The 18,483-nt window shown below is 45.8% G+C and overlaps 1 protein-coding gene across 4 annotated transcripts in view; it reads left to right on the plus strand.

Annotated features, from left to right (window-relative positions):
* Positions 1 to 609: 609 nt before the first annotated feature.
* Positions 610 to 18,483, plus strand: part of LOC115639322 (methanethiol oxidase-like) — a 32,009-nt gene continuing 14,135 nt past the window's right edge. For 2 of the 4 annotated variants that reach the window (XM_030541930.1, XM_030541933.1), the window contains exons 1-3: positions 4,103 to 4,237; positions 16,112 to 16,165; positions 16,855 to 16,967. In XM_030541930.1, the coding sequence (XP_030397790.1) occupies positions 4,234 to 4,237; positions 16,112 to 16,165; positions 16,855 to 16,967 (171 nt within the window). In that variant the 5' untranslated portion in view covers positions 4,103 to 4,233. Of the gene's footprint in view, positions 885 to 4,102; positions 4,238 to 16,111; positions 16,166 to 16,854; positions 16,968 to 18,483 lie in introns of those variants that run through there. The other 2 variants (XM_030541931.1, XM_030541932.1) reach the window with 2 other exon arrangements.

Below are 18,483 nucleotides of genomic sequence, written 5' to 3' on the forward strand. Positions count from 1 at the left end.
GCTTTTAGGGTGCACTCGGGACACGGTTGCATGCCTTCCTCTGCAACTAGGCGAGCTAGAGATGGAACAAAAGCTGAGTGGCTCCCCTAATCACATGCCTCTGGGAGCTGGGGCTTTAAAAACAACTCCAGATAATGCCGTGTCTGGATATATGGCGCTGTCTATTGCGGTTCAGGCATTGCTGGCGCGGCAGGATCAGAGAGACCTGCTTTACAGTGAGGGATGGGGTGGTGGCAGCGCATAGCTTTGCAGACAGGCTCTCTGCAGGCCTTTCTGCTGTGACCACCCCACCAGCCCTATGAGCAACCCCCCCCCCACGCCTGCACTCCAATTTTCCCACCCAGCTTCCTCCTCCAGCTGCCCCTCCCTTTCCCAATCCGCTGCTTGTTACTAGGCAGACTTGAAATCCAGCCGGTCAATCAACAGACGCATCCGATTTGTATCCGGGTAGAAAAGCCAGCCGCGGCCAATCATATTAATGAAAGGCCAAAGTATCCAGGCAGATCAAAGGGGTGTGAGCCAATCAGAAAAACCAGGCGGCAATCAGGGGATTTGGGGGTGGGTTTTTGAGCCCCCCCGCGGGAGTAGTTGGGGTGAGATAGTTTCTTTTTCTGTTTTGCAGTTGCACGTGCTTGTGCGGGGTGCTCGGCGCGGGGCGAAGCAGTCTAGAGCGGCCGGCTCTGCAGGGCAGGCAGCCCGGGGCTTGAAAGATGTTGCGGGGCAGCTCTGGCCAGACGGGGCAGCGCACCGGGGGCAGAAGGGGAAGGTTGGCAGCGGACTGAGCGGCCGGGGGGTGTTCCTGCTTCTCCAGCCCTGCAGACGCACCTTGGGCCCCTTGCCTCGCTCTGCAGGGGGGTTGGTTTGACCCTGAGCTCTGAGAGTAGGTGAGTGGCCTTTGTTTTGTTCCCAGTCTCTCTCTGCTTTGCAGCACAGCCCGGGGGCGGGGGGGTTACGAAACTGAAGCTAGTTGCAAAACGGGAGGGTTGCTCAAACTGACGTTACACCGGTCGCTTCCAGAGAGAGGAAATCGGCCTTGCAAAATCATAAATTAAACGGCGCACAAGAAGCTGCTTTTCTCCAACCGAACATCATAGTCTTAGCGGGGCCAGGCTGTGTCTGGGTATTGCTCTGCTGCCAGACCTTGTGACCGCGCGAAATTTCAGCCCCCCCCCCCCCCCCCCCGAAATCAGTGATGAGATCTGGAAACACATGTTGCAAAATAAAAATTGAGACAGGAGAAGGGAGATTTCCCCAGCCTGGGGAGAGCGCGGATGGGCAGGTCTGAAGCTGCGGCTCCCAGTCCAACTGCAGAGGTTTAAATCTCCCTCTTCGTGGGATTCCCCCCCACACACTCCCCCTTGGGGCATTCCAGGCATTAATTGATTTCCTCTCAGTGGTAGAACCTATCCCTGAAGAAGGAAATAGAGATACAGGGTGTGTAACTAACCAGGCTACTCCAGAGCTGAGGTTTGCAGAATTGTAGCATTGCATGCAAATTTATAGTATAAACTAATAATTAAATTAGCTCCAGTCTTCTGTTGAATGTGGGGTTATTAATGGAGCCTCCTTGAGCTCTGCTGCATCTTCACTTTTGCCATTAAACAGGAAAAACTCAGCAAAAACCTTTTGGTCTTGCTAATTTAATTTGGTGTGTGTGTGTTTGTTTGTTTGTTTTTTAAGGGAAATAGGACAAGAGAAACACTGCCTGGCGGAGGTAGTCAGAGCTGGGGCTGAGTGTCAGGACTCCTGGGTGCAAATCCTGGCCCTAGGAGGGAGTGCGGTTTAGTGGTCAGAACAGGGGATCTAGGCACTGGGACTGCAGTGGTCTGTTCCCAGCTCTGACACCCACCAACTTGCTGGGCGACCTTGGGAAAATCACTTGACATAAGGAAACATTATTTCTTCAGTGCACTCAGCTCGAGTTCTATATCAGTATTACTGACATTGGTTTTTTTTTTTTACTTACTGATTATTTTCATATTGCGATTGTGTCCAGTGGCCTCAGTCAGCAGTTGTGTTAGGTGCTGTACAAACTCATAGGAATGGTTTACAATCCTGCAATGAGTTCTAAGCCCACAGACCCGATTCCAGGGTTGGGGCCTACCAGGAAAAGTGTATGTGTAGGGGGAGAGATCCTAACTGCTTGGGATCTTTAATGACCCCATGACACTTTTTGCAAGAATCTGGGCCCCAGTGTCAAATTCCATCAAGGGTTATTGCATTCATTCAAGGCTAGGGAACTCTTTCCAGGCAGAGCTCTGTCTCCACGTAGAGCGCCTCTGCCTTTCATATCTGTTTGTGCTACTCTCCTTTCAGAATGAGGAGCCAAAATTCCCTTTCATATTTTCAGTGGGGTTCTCCTTGCCTCATGCTTCCTCTCTTTGGCCACGATCGCGCCGCTCCACTCTTCGGCGGCAATTCGACGGCAGGTCCTTCACTCCAAGAGGGACTGGGGGACCAGCCGCCAAAGACTCGGACATGCCACCCCAATAACGGCAGAAGTGCTGCCCCTTGGTATTGGCCACCCCAAGCACCTGCTTCTTTAGCTGGTGCCTGGAGCCGGCCCTACCTCTTATATAACACAGGCCAGGAACTTCCCCAAACTAATTCCTAGAGCAGATCTTTAAGATAGACTTCCAATCTTAATTTAAAAATTGTCAGGATGGAGACTCCACCACAACTCCCAGCAAATTGTTCCAATGAGTAATTACTCACTGTTAAACATTTACACCTTCTGTCCAAAAGACTAGCCAACAACACCCAGCAGGTCAGTGGCTGAGCTGGGAATACAACCCCTACTGGCAAATATTAAATGAATTCTCAATAGAGCATTGCTAAATTTTCTTGCATCTTTTTTATGCACTATTCTCGAAGTGTCATTTAAGTGACGCTTTGTTCATTCAAGCATTTCCAGAAGACAAATTTCAGGCCCCGCATCAACATGAACTTAATCACAAAACAAGCAATTGATAGAGGCCAGAGTATCCAAACAGGAAAGAGAAACAATGCCATGTTACTTACACAGCCCATCACACAGCTGGAATATTGAATTGTAACTATCAAGTACTTGGAGGAATTCACAGCAAATAATTTTCGAGCAACCGTTATGCTGGAATTTATTTGCACAAAACATTTGGCAAGTGGTTTGGAATGGCAAACAAATTAGTTAAAAAATGCGAACTGTTCATGTACAATTCGCAATAGGAAAAAGGCCTAAACTCACCAAATAAATACTTAGCTGTAGTTTGTTCATTTGATTACACCTGCCAGTCCCTTGGCTCTAGTATTGTCAAGAGGATTCTCAATGGTGGGTTTTGAGAAGCGGTTGGGGTTTCAGTTGAGTAATTTGTGGATTGTGGGAGTTGGGAGAAGGGATAGGCTTGCAGCTCTACACTGCTACATCCTCCCTGGGAACATTTTTGGAAATGGCAGGGCAAAATGACTGCATTCTAGAACAAAAAAATATTGCTCTTTAGAAAGCCACAGGGGAAATATTATATTCATTCCTAATCAGGGACAGTTTAGCACTAACCAAAGTGGAAGATGATCTTTCCTGGGAGCAGAATAATCCCTCCCTTCAAATCAGCTATTGGGGGTGGGGGTCTATTATGGAAGAGGGCTCCCCTCAACAAAACAAGTTAAGCTCTGAAGTTTTCATAAGAGAAATAGATCTAACTGCAACTAGCAGTAAGAGCTTTTGCAGCTGTCTTGCTTAGAGGATTGAAAAAAACCACCGGCCTGCCAAGCAAGAGACAATTGGGAGCTGTAACTAGGTCATGCATTCACTGCCTGCTGGAGAACTTGAGATATTGCCCAGAAGCAAGAGTTTTATGAAATGTCTGTTTTTTTTTCTCTGTGTAAGAAAGCTATTGGTGTGCAGCAAACATTCACACATCCCTAGTATATGAGTAGAAGCAGGTGGGAGCTCCACCAGAACCAGCTGCATTACCCAGCCTTTGGGGAAGGGAGCAGCAGAGTCCTGCAAAGCTTCCCTGTGTATTATTGGCAGGAAAAGAAGGAGCTGGTGTGCTACTCTGGAACCTCCCACATGCCTTCCACCGTTAGACCTCCCCTAGGCAGCTACCTCTTTCAAACCCTCCTGCCCGCCCACTGAACTATATATGATCCCTCAATACCAGCCTTTGCTCTGTAGAATCTTCTCCTGTCACGCTGCAAACGCTGCTTATTCCAAGTCATAAGCAGCTGAGAAGATCTGAGCAAAAGGCACTCAACATGGGTAAGAAACTGTCCCCAGTCTGCAAGTAGCATTAGGCATGAAGATCCACAGTTTTGGCCGGTGGTTCAAACCTGTTATCTTGCTGCTATCGGTATTTGCAAGCTGCAGCATTTATCCTTTGCAACTTCCTACCTTTCCCCTAAGCAGGGACTTGCGGATTTGCTACTGGGTAACCAATACAGAGTACGTGTAAGGAGCAGTGCGGGCTAAAGTTTTGTTGGACTGATAAAAAGTTTTTCTTTAAGCTACTTAAACTAACTAAAAGTAAGATTAAGTTTTAAAATCTTTAAATTCATCTCTTGGTATGTGAGCAACTGCTACATCATGCATCTGAGGAAGTGGGTATTCACCCACGGAAGCTCATGCTCCAAAACGTCTGTTAGTCTATAAGGTGCCACAGGATTCTTTGCTGCTTTTACAGATCCAGACTAACACCGCTACCCCTCTGATACTGTTACATTTGTTTGTTTCAGTATTTGGAAGCTGCATGAAACCTGTGATAACAGTAATCTTGCTGAGTGACTAATTCTCCCTTCTTTTAAGGGAGACTGTCAGCTAGCTAAGGACCAACATTTAACGTTGTATTTACTTGCTTTCTACAAATCCTACTACTAATACAAACTCCTTTCGGAAACGTTTTTTGGGGAAACAATGAACACAAGTAGAGAATTATTTTCTTTACGTGTAAATAATATAGGGGACGTTTTATAGCCTGAACTGGTATATTGTGCTTGTCATGGTACATGAAAAGGTCCTTGGAGGCCAGGATAAAAAACTCTTTCAGAGGCAGAAAGCTAAACTGACTAGACTGGTTTAACTGTCCAACCTGAATGTTTCCTTTTTGCAGTTCTGACAGCATAAATGGTGAAAAGTAAACTAGAATTTGGGGTCTGTTTGTTTATTAGGAGGGTTTGATTAGTAACACAGATAAAGCTCCTGTCATAATGACTGCAGTCTACATGCCTAAAGAGTGATCCGAATACCATACCTGTAGAGAAAACTACGTCTCTGTGCCAGCGTGGAGTTACAATGCTTCACGGATTTCTGATGAGCCCTAAATCAATCGGATGGGGGAGGAGAGGAAGGGGGAAGCCCTCTTGTGCAGACTTTTAGAATTGAGACAGAATCCTCAATCTCCATGATCATGAGTGATCTGTTGTTTGAGTGGGGACGGGTCTTGTCTCACTTTTTCACAGGAGTGTTACTTTTGGCCCTTTCCAACTTTTATTGCTTCGGTTGTGACTGTTGAACAATGGCATAATTACTGCTCTTGTCCTCCAGGTCTGCTTTATACTCTCATCAGTTTAATGTGGGCAAAGTTATGTCATGAAACTAACTTATTTGTCTACCTCCTTTTTTAATACATTACCGGATAAGTTAAACATAATCTTGTAGCTTGATAAGAGAACTGCCTGTTTGTTCAAACTCTAACAAGCAGATGATGTGCAAAAGACACTCCGCCAATCTAATGCTTCCAGTATGAAGAGGAAAACTAAAGACTTAATCCCATTTGATTTGCTGTAAATGGGTTCTCTCCCCCCCTCCCCCCCCCGCTTCTCATAAAGAGTATAGCACAGACGTGCTTTAATGTAAGCTGATTTACAAAGCAGACTGTAGTAGTGGTAGGCTCTGATCAATGTGAAAGGTCTTTGAGGCTCGTTATACAAGTTTTTGTTTTAGGGGAGGGGCAATTATAACTTGTCTTAGAACGTATTGTTGCTGAATCATGCTACACAGTGTCTAACTCAGAAATCGTGCAATCATATACATAAAAAGGTATTTGTTTGGTAGTGTGGTTAAACATGCTGGAATCTTTCATACTCCTTTAACCTCAAACATATTGCTTGAAGCCAAATTATGTAGGAAGGTATCCCTTGATTGTGCAAACAGCTGTTACATTGAACTAACTAGCATGAAATACTCTATCCAGAGACTGAAACGGTTTTTATTATCATATTGCATGTTGTAAATCTATAAAATCTAGTCTCTTGAGGCAGACTTCCAACAACTCCTGTTTTATCTGAACAGTCTGCAAATTTACTGTAGCTGCCTCAGTAGGCTTTATAGCTCAGCCATATAATGTAACAGCCAGGTTGCATAAGCATGAAGTGAATGACCTTTTTATTTTTAAAAGATTGTTCTTTTCAGAAATTATTCTGAAAATAGGCTTCCATGTCCCATTTTTATCGCTTGCGTGGACCCAGTGTCTTTGGGCTTCTTTGTATTTCCATGGCATCTTTGCCCTAAAAATCTGAAAGCACTTTACTGCTATTTATTAAAAGTCTACAACCCCCTGGGACTAACATGATCCAATGGCGGGGAGTTGAAGCTAGACAAATTCAGACTAGAAATAAGGCAAATTTAACAGTGAAAATAATTAACCATTGGAACAATTTACCAAAGGTCGTGGTGGATTCTCCATCACTGACAATTTTAAAATCAGGACTGGATATTTTTCTGAAATATCTGCTCTAGAAATTATTTTGGGGAAGTTCTAGGGCCTGTGTTATTCAGAAGGTCAGACTGGATGATCATAATGGTCCCTTCTGGCCTTAGAACCTATGGAAGTATTATTATTCTCAAACAGACACAGAGAAATGAAGTGACTTGTCCTAGGATCAGACATGGAGTCAGCAATAGCTACAAATAGAACCTAGGTACCTTGAGGTTAGTCCCCTGTTCTGATCACTAGACTAGAGCAGGGGTTCTCAACCTTTTTCTTTTTGAGGTATTCCCAACATGCTATAAAAATTCCACGGGCCACCTGCACCACCATAACTGCTTTTCTGCATACCCACTAGATTAAAAGCCAGGGGTGGTGTTAGGGGTAGCAAGCAGGGCCAGCAAGCAGGGCCATTGTCCAGGGCCCCGTGAAGCTCATAGACTTTAAAGTTAATCGGCAGCAGGTTTAAGACAAATAAAAGGAAGTTCTTCTTCACGCAGTGCACAGTCAGCTTGTGGAACTCCCTACCTGAGGAGGTTGTGAAGGCTAGGACTATAACGGCGTTTAAAAGAGAACTGGATAAATTCATGGTGGTTAATTCCATAAATGACTGTTAGCCAGGATGGGTAAAGAATGGTGTCCCTAGCCTCTATCTGTCAGAGGATGGAGATGGATGGCAGGAGAGAGATCACTTGATCATTGCCAGTTAGGTTCACTCCCTCTGGGGCACCTGGCATTGGCCACTGTCGGTAGACAGATACTGGGCTAGATGGATCTTTGGTCTGACCCGGTACGACCGTTCTTATGTTCTTATGTCAGAAGGAACCATTATGATCATCTAGTCTGACCTCCTGCACAATTCAGGCCACTAAGTTACTTGGGCTTCTACTTCAGCCCCGGGTGGCAGGATGGTGGTGGGGCCCAGGCTTCAGCTTTCTGCCCTGGGCACAGTGAGTCTAACACCAGTCCTGCTCTCTGGTTTATTTTGGCAGACCCTCTGAAACATGCTTGAAGCCCCCCAGAGGAGTCCAGACCTCTGATTGAGAACCCCTGGACTAAAGGATACAGTTGTCACTTTCTGACTTTGTACAGCATGTTTTATCATTTAGCAGAATTTAGTGTGGTTAAAAAACTAGGATGGGGATGTTCTGTCATTCTCAGGGATGACCTTTGGTTGTATGGGGGTCCTTGTAATCATCAAAAGATCGGCCCTTTACTATTTCCATGAGGTCGTGGGGAAAACTGCCTCCCCTAACTTTAAACCCTGCTGGGTGGCAGGAGAGGGGGTACTGCAGGCTCCTAGGGTCTGTTCCTTCACTGTTCTGTTGGGAATTATGGTTCATATCTGCAAAACAACTATCAGTGTTGCAGCAGGCCATCCATATACCCTCTTGTTAACTAGAACAGAGGTTGCCAAGCTGTGGCCTATGGAGCACTTGCTGGTGGTTGATTGATTATGAGCTGGCTGTTCACATGGGGCTGGCTCACCTCTTGGTTTAAGCTGTGGGAAACAGGACAGATAGAAGAGGGAGACGAAATAAAAAACAAAAGGAGACAGTGGGACACTCTACTTTCCTGCACCAAGCACTGGTGTAAATGACTCCAGAGGATGTAAAATGCTACCAACATCAGAATGGCAGTGTCTTACTCTCACTTTGCACGAGAGCAAATGACTGCACAAGATACAGGGAAATGAAGAATCAAGCCTAGTGCGATGTCTTTGTGAAAAAGGACAAAACACTGCACTAAAAACATAGCTTCTACGTGAGCAATTGCTGTAATTGCCACAAAGCTGTTATCTGTATGGTGACCAAGAGAGAAGGTGGATTGCGTGGCACAGGAGCTTGTCAATAAAGATATCCTCCACATTTTGGGATGTGGGGGACGGGACCTCAAGTATTCCTGATCTAGCAGTAAACTGAACTAGCTACTTATCCCAGTCACACTGTGATAAATGACAGTTGTTTGCAAATCATGTTGGTCTTTCGCTAGATTTCTCTTACAAATACAGTAAACTTCAAGGTATTCTAAACATTCAGTCCGATGCCAAGATAGCTGGGAAGCTGCATTTAATGACGACTATTAGTATGTGTAATGACATGTTAATATCTCTAATGTAAACATTTTTATCGACATCTTCCTGCAAAAATGGCACAAATAGCAGATTCGTGACTTGCGTGTTCATGAAGAGTCTGACCCAAAATACAGTGAAAGCTGAGGTTAACTTCAAACAGATGCTCAACAGTTTATTACAACAGAATATTTGAACACGTAGGGAAGGAACGGAGAGAAAGGGGGAGGGAAGGAAGAGGAGTAAGGGGAGGGAGGGGAAGAGAAAAGGCGGGAAATGTCACCATCTTGCCCTAGGTTATCTCTAGCAAACATTCTAGTTTAAGCTGTCTCTTACTTTATTAATCTGCAAAAGAGCAACGTATTTGTGCAATACTAATCTAGTACTGATCTAATCCATGTTTTGTCCCTGCTAATTTAGCTAACTAGGAAAAATAGGATAGAGTTTAGTTCTATGTATCTATTTTTAATAAAGTTTACATTGTGCCTTACAGGACTTAGACGTTCAGTGGTGTGGAATACATCAGATTTTCTGTCCTTTTGTCTATTTTCAGACAGTCTTCTAAGACAGCCTATTTAGTACTAAAGAGCCCTTGGTTTTTGAGGAAATCATGTTTTAAAGTAACAAACCTCAGAAGGTAGTGAGTGGATTCTACAAAGTAACTTGTCATCTTTGTTTTCTAAACAACCTGATTTAATGGGGAAATACAGCTGTCACATCCTATTAAGTTGAAAGTGTCAGATTCTGTAGGTTTTGTTTTGAAGAACTTGTTTGTCACAATATAAGATTATGACATGGTGAAAATGAGCAAAATGGCAAGTCATTTATCAGACAGATGCTTGAAGCACTGCAGTCAACTGCAAAGCGGGCATTGCATTCTTTGGTCCTGCTCAAAATTATCTCAATTTATCACATTGCTGCTGGGTGCTCATTATTTGTATAAGATGGGGTGGGGAGGGACAGTTGGACTCTCCATCCATTTTGGAATATGTTCAGCAGGACTATAGCAGTGCAGAATTGTATACTCTGCTAAGGTGGATAAACTTGCCATGTGGTGTTAATGTGTTTTTAAACAGTGTGTCAGGATAATATTTTCTTGATCCTACATAGTTATTTGTTAATGTAAACATGAAACACAAACCCTGTCTGGAATATTGACGGTTACGGTAGTAACTGCTATACAGTAGATTTTTATTATTATTGTATGTAACTGTCAACCATAGCACTCCTATGTAGTTGAAACGAATATGCTCCTGCATTGATACCAAGGGAGCCAAGAAACCTTTAGAAAGAAGGCTAGTAACTGGCAACTGGCTGTCCAGTGTCTGTTTGTACCTGTACTACTACTTCTACATGACCTGGATATGGTGTTTATCACAGTCCTGATTTAAAAGTGATCAACAGCTCCAAATTGCGAGGCTTTGTGCCAAAGAAACGTTTATAGTCCATGGAGCTAGCTTTAGCATTTATTTTATTCACAGTAATGTAAGGAACCCTCAGGCCTGTATCCTGTAAGACATTGGCTTCAGCAGTTAGCATAAGGCTTGAGGCCTATGGACTTTGGCACAGATAAATGGTGTAATGGTCACGCCTAAATTTTGGGGAACTGAGAATAGAACAGTTAAGGGAGAAGTTGGTCCATAATGACACCAGCCAACCACAGGAACATGAGCAACACCAGCTTTTGGATATCTTAGGCCTTGGCTACACTACAGAGTTGCAGGGCTGGTGAGGGGGTTACAGCACTGCAATTTAGGATGTGTACACACTTGCACGGCCAGCGCTGCAACTCCCTGGTTGAGCCTCGGGTGTAGAGGATCCAGTGCTGGTGATCCAGCGCTGGTCAGCAAGTGTAGACACCCACCAGTGTTTTTATTGACCTCCGTGGCATAAGCAGGTATCCCAGCATACCTTAGAAGCCTCTCTGGTAATCATGCAAACTCCACTGCCCTGGGCTCACCTGACCCCTCCTTTAAATGCCCCGGGAATTTTAAAAATCCCCTTCCTGTTTGCTCAGCCAGGTGTGGAGTGCAATTAATCAATCAATCAATCAGTGACCATGCCTCCACGCACCAAACGAGCCCCAGCATGGACCAATGCAGAGCTGCAGGACCTCATAAGTGTTTGTTTGGGGAGCGGAGGCTGTGCAAGCACAGCTGCACTCCAGAAGGAGAAATTATGATACCTATGGGCAGATATCGCAGTCCTTGATGAGAAGGGGCCATGAACGGGACGCGTTGCAGTGCAGGGTCAAAATAAAAGAGCTGAGGAGTGCTTACTGCAAAGCTCGTGAAGGAAATCGCCGCTCAGGAGCTGCCCCCACGACCTGCCGTTTTTACCAGGAGCTGGATGTCATACTTGGGTGTGATCCTACTGCCAATCCTAGGAGCACGATGGAGAGTTCAGAGCAGGGAGAAGTGGGGGAGGTTGTAGAGGACGGCGACAGTGAGGCTACTGGCGTGGAGGGAGACACCCCGGAGTCCCAGTACACATGCAGCCAGGAGCTCTTCTCAAGCCAGGAGGAGGCTAGCCAGTCGCAGCAGCTGGAAGTTGATGGTGAGGAAGAAACAGAGGATCGTGCTCGGGGTAAGTAGATTTTTATGTTTTGGGAGAGGAGGGTTTGGGTTATGGCTGCCTGCATGCATGCCTAAACGTGGAATAGCCCATTGATTTGCTCTATCACGTCTCAGTAATCTGCCTCGGTAATCTCTTGAAAAGTTGCAGCAAGAGCGTTTGCAATTTGCTTTCTCAAGTTGATCGGGAGAGCCACCGTGGTCCTTGTCCCGGTCAGGCTAACTCATCCGATCCACTGTGCAGCGAGGGGTGGGAGGACCATGGCTGCACACAGGCAAGCTGCATAGGGGCCAGGGCGGTATCCATATTGCTGTAGAAGACCCTCCCTCTCTTCCCAGGTAACACGCAGCAGTGATATGTCTGGCAGTAGGAAACCCTGTTGAGAATTTAGGGATACTTGAGTGCAGGGCGCCAGGTTCGCGTTTCCCCAGCCCATTGCACTCTGTTGTTAACCCCCCCCCCCAGCACGTAGCCAGCCACGCGGTGTGCTCCAGTGTTATGCACCCCCCTCCAAGCAGGCATCCAGCACCACGGTGCGCCCCGGTGTTGCCCACCCCCCCTCCCAGCACGTATCCAGCCACGCGGTGTGCTCCGGTGTTATGCACCCCCCTCCAAGCAGGCATCCAGCACCGCGGTGCTTCCCCCCCCCCACCAGCAGGATGGCGTGAACGCGGACCAAAGCCCAACCCCCCCCCCCCCCCAAGCAGCTCACCACCTTCCTGTTCACTACTGTCCCCTCTTCAGGACACCAGCTACCTCCTGTACCCATTGCAGATAAACCCCAGTGACCCATTGGTCAATTCCCACTCCCAAGGGGAAATCGGGGGCAAAACCACTCACCCCATTGCTCGCCATGACTTAGCTTCCCTGCCCTCTCTGTGTTATGTGAGGTATGTGAGAAGGATGCTACCAAAAGTCTAAAAAGTCCTTCACTGTGTGATAATAAATAATGTAGCCTCTGTGTATTACATGGTTCTATCTCTCTTTTTTTCTAGTGACCTTGACTACTGCAGCCGTATCACCGGCCTCACGTAGATTGCAGAACTCGAGACGAAATCCCAGAAAATCAAAAGAGGAATTGATCAAATCAGTTATGAGTCACTACAACAGAGAAAGTAGGAAGACACAGGAATGGAGAGAGAAAATGTATGAATGGAGACAGAGTGTACATGAATGGAGGCAAACAGAAAGCAGGAGAAAGGAATTGTCTGCCAAAAAACCACAAAGCAGATGATAAGCCTCCTGGCTCGCCAAACTGAGTCTTTCAAGTCTCTCGTAGCCATGCAGACAAATATGTACCGTTGTAACCCACAGCCCTCCCAAAGCTCTCTTTCTTCTTCCCCAGTATTTCCACAAAACAACTTTCTCCAGCAGCCAGTTTCTTATTACCCCCAGCTGCCCCCAACACCTGTACGATCACCTACCAGCCCTGATAACTATAATTCTTACCCTGTTCACTCCACCCCCATTATCCTGCAGCATAGTAATCCTGAAGTGCAGCAGACATTGAATAGTGATCAAAATAGGACATATTCAAACCTGTGAATGTACAGTCCACCACCCCAACCCCCTTGCCTTTTCTGTACTGTATGTTGAATAAAGGATTTTTTTTCTTTTTCACTACGTTATATTATTGCTGGAAGTGGTAAATATTGTACACCAAGGTACAGCAAAGCACATCAAATGCATCAAACATTACAGTTGGCTCTCAGCATCAAATTGCTCCCTTAAAGCATCCCTAATCCTTGAAGCCCTTTCCTGGGCCTCCCTATTAGCCCTGCTCTCTGGCTGAGCAAACTCATTCTCCAGGCGTCTAACCTCGGAGGTCCATTCCTCACTGAATCTTTCACCCTTCCCTTCACAAATATTATGGAGGGTGCAGCACGCGGATATAACAGCGGAGAGGCTGCTTTCCCCCAAATCTAGCTTCCCATAAAGACAGCGCCAGCGGGCTTTCAAACGGCCAAAAGCACACTCCACAGTCATTCTGCACCGGCTCAGCCTGTAGTTGAACCGGTCCTTGCTCCTGTCAAGCTTCCCTGTATATGGTTTCACGAGCCATGGCATTAAGGGGTAAGCGGGGTCTCCAAGGATCAAAGTGGGCATTTCGACGTCCCCTACTGTGATCTTGCGGTCTGGGAAAAAAGTCCCAGCCCTCAGCCTCCTGAACAGGGAACTGTTCCTAAAGATGCGTGCATCGTGCACCTTTCCAGGCCATCCTGAGTAAATGTCAGTGAAACGCCCACGGTGATCCACAAGCGCTTGCAGAACCACGGAGAAATACCCCTTGCGATTAACGTACTCTGATGCCAGGTGGGGTGGTGACAGAATAGAAATATGCGTCCCATCTATTGCCCCTCCACAGTTAGGGAAACCCATTTCTGCAAAGCCATCCACAATGTCCCGCACGTTCCCAAGAGTCACAGTTCTTCTTAGCAGAGTGCGATTAATGGCTGTGCAAACTTGCATCAGCACCATTCCAACGGTAGACTTTCCCACTCCAAACTGGTTCGCCACCAATCTGAAGCAGTCTGGAGTTGCCAGCTTCCAGATTGCAATAGCCACCCGCTTCTCCACTGGCAGGGCAGCTCTCAATCTCGTGTCCCTGCGCCACAGGGTAGGGGCGAGCTCAGCACACAATGCCATGAAAGTGGCTTTTCTCATCCGAAGGTTCTGCAGCCACTGCTCGTCATCCCAGGATTGCAGGACGATGTGATCCCACCACTGAGTGCTGGTTTCCCGAGCCCAAACGCGCCGTTCCATGGAGCTGAGCGCGTCTGTTACTGCCACAAGCAATTTAGTGTCTTCACCGTCAGGCGATTCAATATCATCGTCTGACTCCTCACTGTCACTGTCACTCTCACTTTGCAGTTGAAGGAATAAGTCCACTGCCATGCGTGATGTGCTGGCAACATTCATCAGCAAGGTCGTCAGCAGCTCAGGTTCCATTTGTAACAAAAATCGCAGAAATAGCGCTGTAGAATCACAATGCCGCCAAACTGCTCGGAATGTGTAGCAAAGCACCACGGGGCGTTGGAACAGGAAGCGGAAAGACCCTCACACTTCCTTCCCCTTCCCACAAGCCACAGCGCCAAAATGGGACGAGGTGCTCTGTGGGATAGCTGCCCACAATGCACCACTCCCAACAGCGCTGCAAGTGCTGTAAATGTGGCCACACTGCAGCGCTGGTTGCTGTAAGTGTGGCCACTGCAGCGCTGGCCCTACATAGCTGTACTAACACAGCTGTAACTATCAGCGCTGCAAAACTGTAAGTGTAGCTATACCCTTAGGATGGGAACGTCTTCAGATGTCTGACCACAAGAGTGCCATGTCAATGAACTGACATATATGATAATAAGTTGAGATCCTTAATATACAAATCTGTAGGAGAAGGGCAACCCAATATTAGTAGGGTGAGAAATACAAATAAGGAACAGGGAGAAACCCCTGCTGAAAATGCATTAGATATAGTGGCATCAGCATATCATATTATAAAAGTTGTATCCCAGCCTGTGGGCAGGAGGAGCGAGAGATGTAGCCCTTGGGAGGTGCCAGAATGATGACTGCTAGTGATAGTGATGATGATGAGGAAGACCATGGCTAACATTTCACGTTGTTTTGCAAGGAAAGGTATGAGTATATACATGTTCAGATGTATATTCTGTAGTATCTCTGTCTTTCTGGGTTAGAGTGTTTGTGACTTTGCTAAATGCATTGATAAACTATTGTAAATGCAGAAGGTTTCCTAAAATGTGAGTGCTGCAACTGTGCACATTGGGGTTCCCAACTGAACTAATGTTAATAATACTGGGCCTGATTTTTGGGACAAGAACCTCTCAAATCTCAAAGTGATACCTGGGAATTCTTAGTATTCAGTATAGTTAATATATGATTCATAGATCGGGCTATACATGGAATGCACTTTGAATCCACTACATTCCTGCTTGAACCCTTAAAGCACAGAGGAACACTTGTTTTCAGTTCCTCTACTGCTTTAATGTACCTTGATCTCCCCTAATAAAGGAACAAGCCCTGAGTCTCCAGCCATAGTTGAACTTCACCTGCGGCTTGTCAGATTCCTCCACTGACACTCATCAGGTTCCTTCCCAGTCTCTGGGAACATGGACTCGCACCTGAGCTGCCCCTGCTTCTGCTGGTTGAGACTAGTTGAAGAGTGCAGGTGGGATCAATGAAGGTTTCAGTTAGCAGGAAAGTAGGATGGAGTGCTGAGGAGCAGAAGCTGGGGAACTGAGTTTCTAGCAGTGAGGAGAAGGTACAGGTGAGGATTCCCACTAAGCAAAACACTCTGCACTGCCGGTCCCCAACCAGATTCTAAATCTCTAGAATCAGCCACTCCCAGGGTTAATCCACAGAAGAGGCCTGCACAGTCAAATTGAGCAATCTGTCTAGCTGAACTCCTGACAGTGCTTCACTACTAATCCCTAATACCTTTGACAAATCAAGTCTTTCTGAATCCCCAATGTTCCTCTGACTGCTTATGATTCAGTCATTTGGTGTTAAATTGCAGGGTGGGACTTTTTGAAAACTAAGACGCAAGCTTTCTTCCATTTTTGGATCTCCAGCCTGACGTGCTAGGTCTCATTTTCAGAGGTCTTGAATGCTCTCAACTTTTATTGGTCCATGGGATTTGTGGGTGGCGCTTCTGAAAACTGGGTCTAAGATCTCTTAAGCTGAGCACCAAAAGTCAGTGACCTTTTTGGAAAATGTGCAGGTGAATAACTTGGAGATATCTAACCTTTTTTTTTTTTCTTTCCTCTTTCATCAGCAAAATGTGGAGCATGTGGTCCTGGGTACAAGACTCCTTTAGATGCCATGAAAGGCAAGTCCTATCAACTGTGTTCTGAAATCCAGGTTATCAAAACAAGAGCTTTATTGAACCACCTTCCGATTCAGTGAAGATTAAGAAGATGCCTTTGGAGTGTAGCATTAGCTAACTCTATTCTGCAGCTGGCATAATGGAAGGGCTGACAAGCCCTTGTAAGGGGTAGGGAGATTCCCTGGTCCCTCCTTCTTCAGGCTAATTTTTTGAAAGTGTGTGCACTTTACATTCAGAGGGCCCCTCAGAAATATCTCTGATCCAGGGATGAGTCCTCCTGGAGCAAAGATGGGGTAATAGAACCCCAAACTGCGAATGGGCCACACCACAGGCAGGGAAATCCCCTTCAGACTGACCCCAGCCTAGTGTGCTTTCTGGCATAATGAAGACTCTGATAATATCTACCCCACCCCACCTCTGAGGAAGACAAAGGGAGAAGGTTCCCAACCTCCATTTCAAGGGGGCTGGGAAAATGTTTAAAGTGGGTGTGCTGAGAGCCATTGAACCAAATTGTAAACTCTGTATATAATGGAAACCACTTCAAGATGGGGGTCCAGCAGCATCCCCAGAACCCCTAGCACCTATGCTCCCGTTGGGCAAATCCAACCCAGTGAGAGAGTCCTTCAAGGCTTGCTTTGGGGATAGCGCGGAGCTGATTTGTGTTGACCTAAACAAGCTCTCTGCCTTGCAAGGTCCCAGAGAAGAGATTGTGTACCTGCCCTGTATCTACAGAAACACTGGGATAGAGAAGCCTGACTATCTGGCAACAGTGGATGTTGACCCCAAATCTCCACACTACTGCCAGGTACCCCCCGTCAAGATTCTGGCTCTAATCCTCTTTTCTTAGCCTGGGCTGACCCCAGGCAGCTTTACTGCCATTTAGTAACACTCTATAGCTGCAGCTCCTTGATCCCCTTCTTCAAAGGGAAAAATTTTCTGTGCTTGCCAGTGGTCGCTAAATGGGGACTTGATGCACCAAAATTTGGTGGACCCTGAACAATCTCTCTCTCTCTCTCTCTCTCTCTCTCTCTCTCTCTCTCTCTCCTCTCTCTCATATCTATCTTTCTTTCTATCTATTCTGGATGGATTCTTGTCTTGTGCCTACTCCTAAGCCATTACTTTTCCTGCCAAACGGGGCAGGTCAGCTTTACGTTGCCATTTCTCCTTCTGCTCTACTTCTTGCTATCCTACCTGGGACCTCCTAAAATCAAGAAGGTTAGATCCCAAGGGTCCTACTTTAATCTTTCTTTGTCTGCTGTCTCCTTGGTATTTGACTCTGGTAGATCTTTCTCCATGACCACTTTCAAATAGATGTCTCAGTATTGACTATCAATCTAACTTCATGCTACGTTTCTTAGAGATGTGCAGCCAGTTCACAATGAAACCCCAAACTATGGGTAACTCAACTTGTTTCCTATTTCATTAGAAGCTCTAAACTCAGCCTTCCTCTTGGATTTGCCCTGTTTATGATCTTACATAAAAGCTATATGAAACTTGGTGGCTTAGTGGTGTGTTCACTTTGAGTTTCAGCCTCTTTCTAAACTTGGTCTTGGGAATCTTCCAGGGATTGCTGAAAGCTAATATTTACCTGTTGTTCTGGGTCTCTTTCAAAGCCATTCTGTGCTTAGTAAGCATTTGAGTAGCTCCCTCTGAAACCCCATTGTCAGTAGGTATTGAGCAAGATTACTAATCACTGCAGGATCAAATTTGTTTGGGGAATCCAACAGGTTTGACAGTTACTCATTTATTTAAGGTGATTACATTGATCCTGCTTTAGGAACTCTATAAAACTAATCTGTTCTGTCATAAAATGGGAAAGCACAATCTACCTGGCCAAGACTATAGCGTTCAGTTAGCTGATAAAACTGTATTTTAGAACCACAGTTCTAACAGTTTTTGGTACATGGTTAAAAAAAGTGTAATCTAAACTGCATTTAAAAATACTAGATATTTGTATGTCTCAAAATGCTTAATGCATTTTAGCCTCAGATCTCTAGCATTACAATGCACCTGAGGGGCAGTTTATCTGTGTTGACAAGACATCTTGTCACAACTGTTCCTTTGCATAACTATTGCTAAGACTCTTACTGGAGGGATGCAGTTTCTTAAAGTTTCTTAAGCACTGATCTCTCCATGTTTCTTAAATGCACACAATATGCTACTAAGGACCAGCCGCCGGAGTGTAAAGTATTATTACTCCAGTCAGTTTGCCACAACTTGTCCCAACTGAAATTGGATAAACCTTATAAAGTCAGACTCTTGCTGCCTAGATACACTTATTCTTTTCTCTCTCTGACTGATCTGTGTCTCTTGCAACTGGT

The sequence above is a fragment of the Gopherus evgoodei genome, chromosome 24, assembly GCF_007399415.2.
Source record: "Gopherus evgoodei ecotype Sinaloan lineage chromosome 24, rGopEvg1_v1.p, whole genome shotgun sequence".
NCBI lineage: Eukaryota > Metazoa > Chordata > Testudines > Testudinidae > Gopherus > Gopherus evgoodei.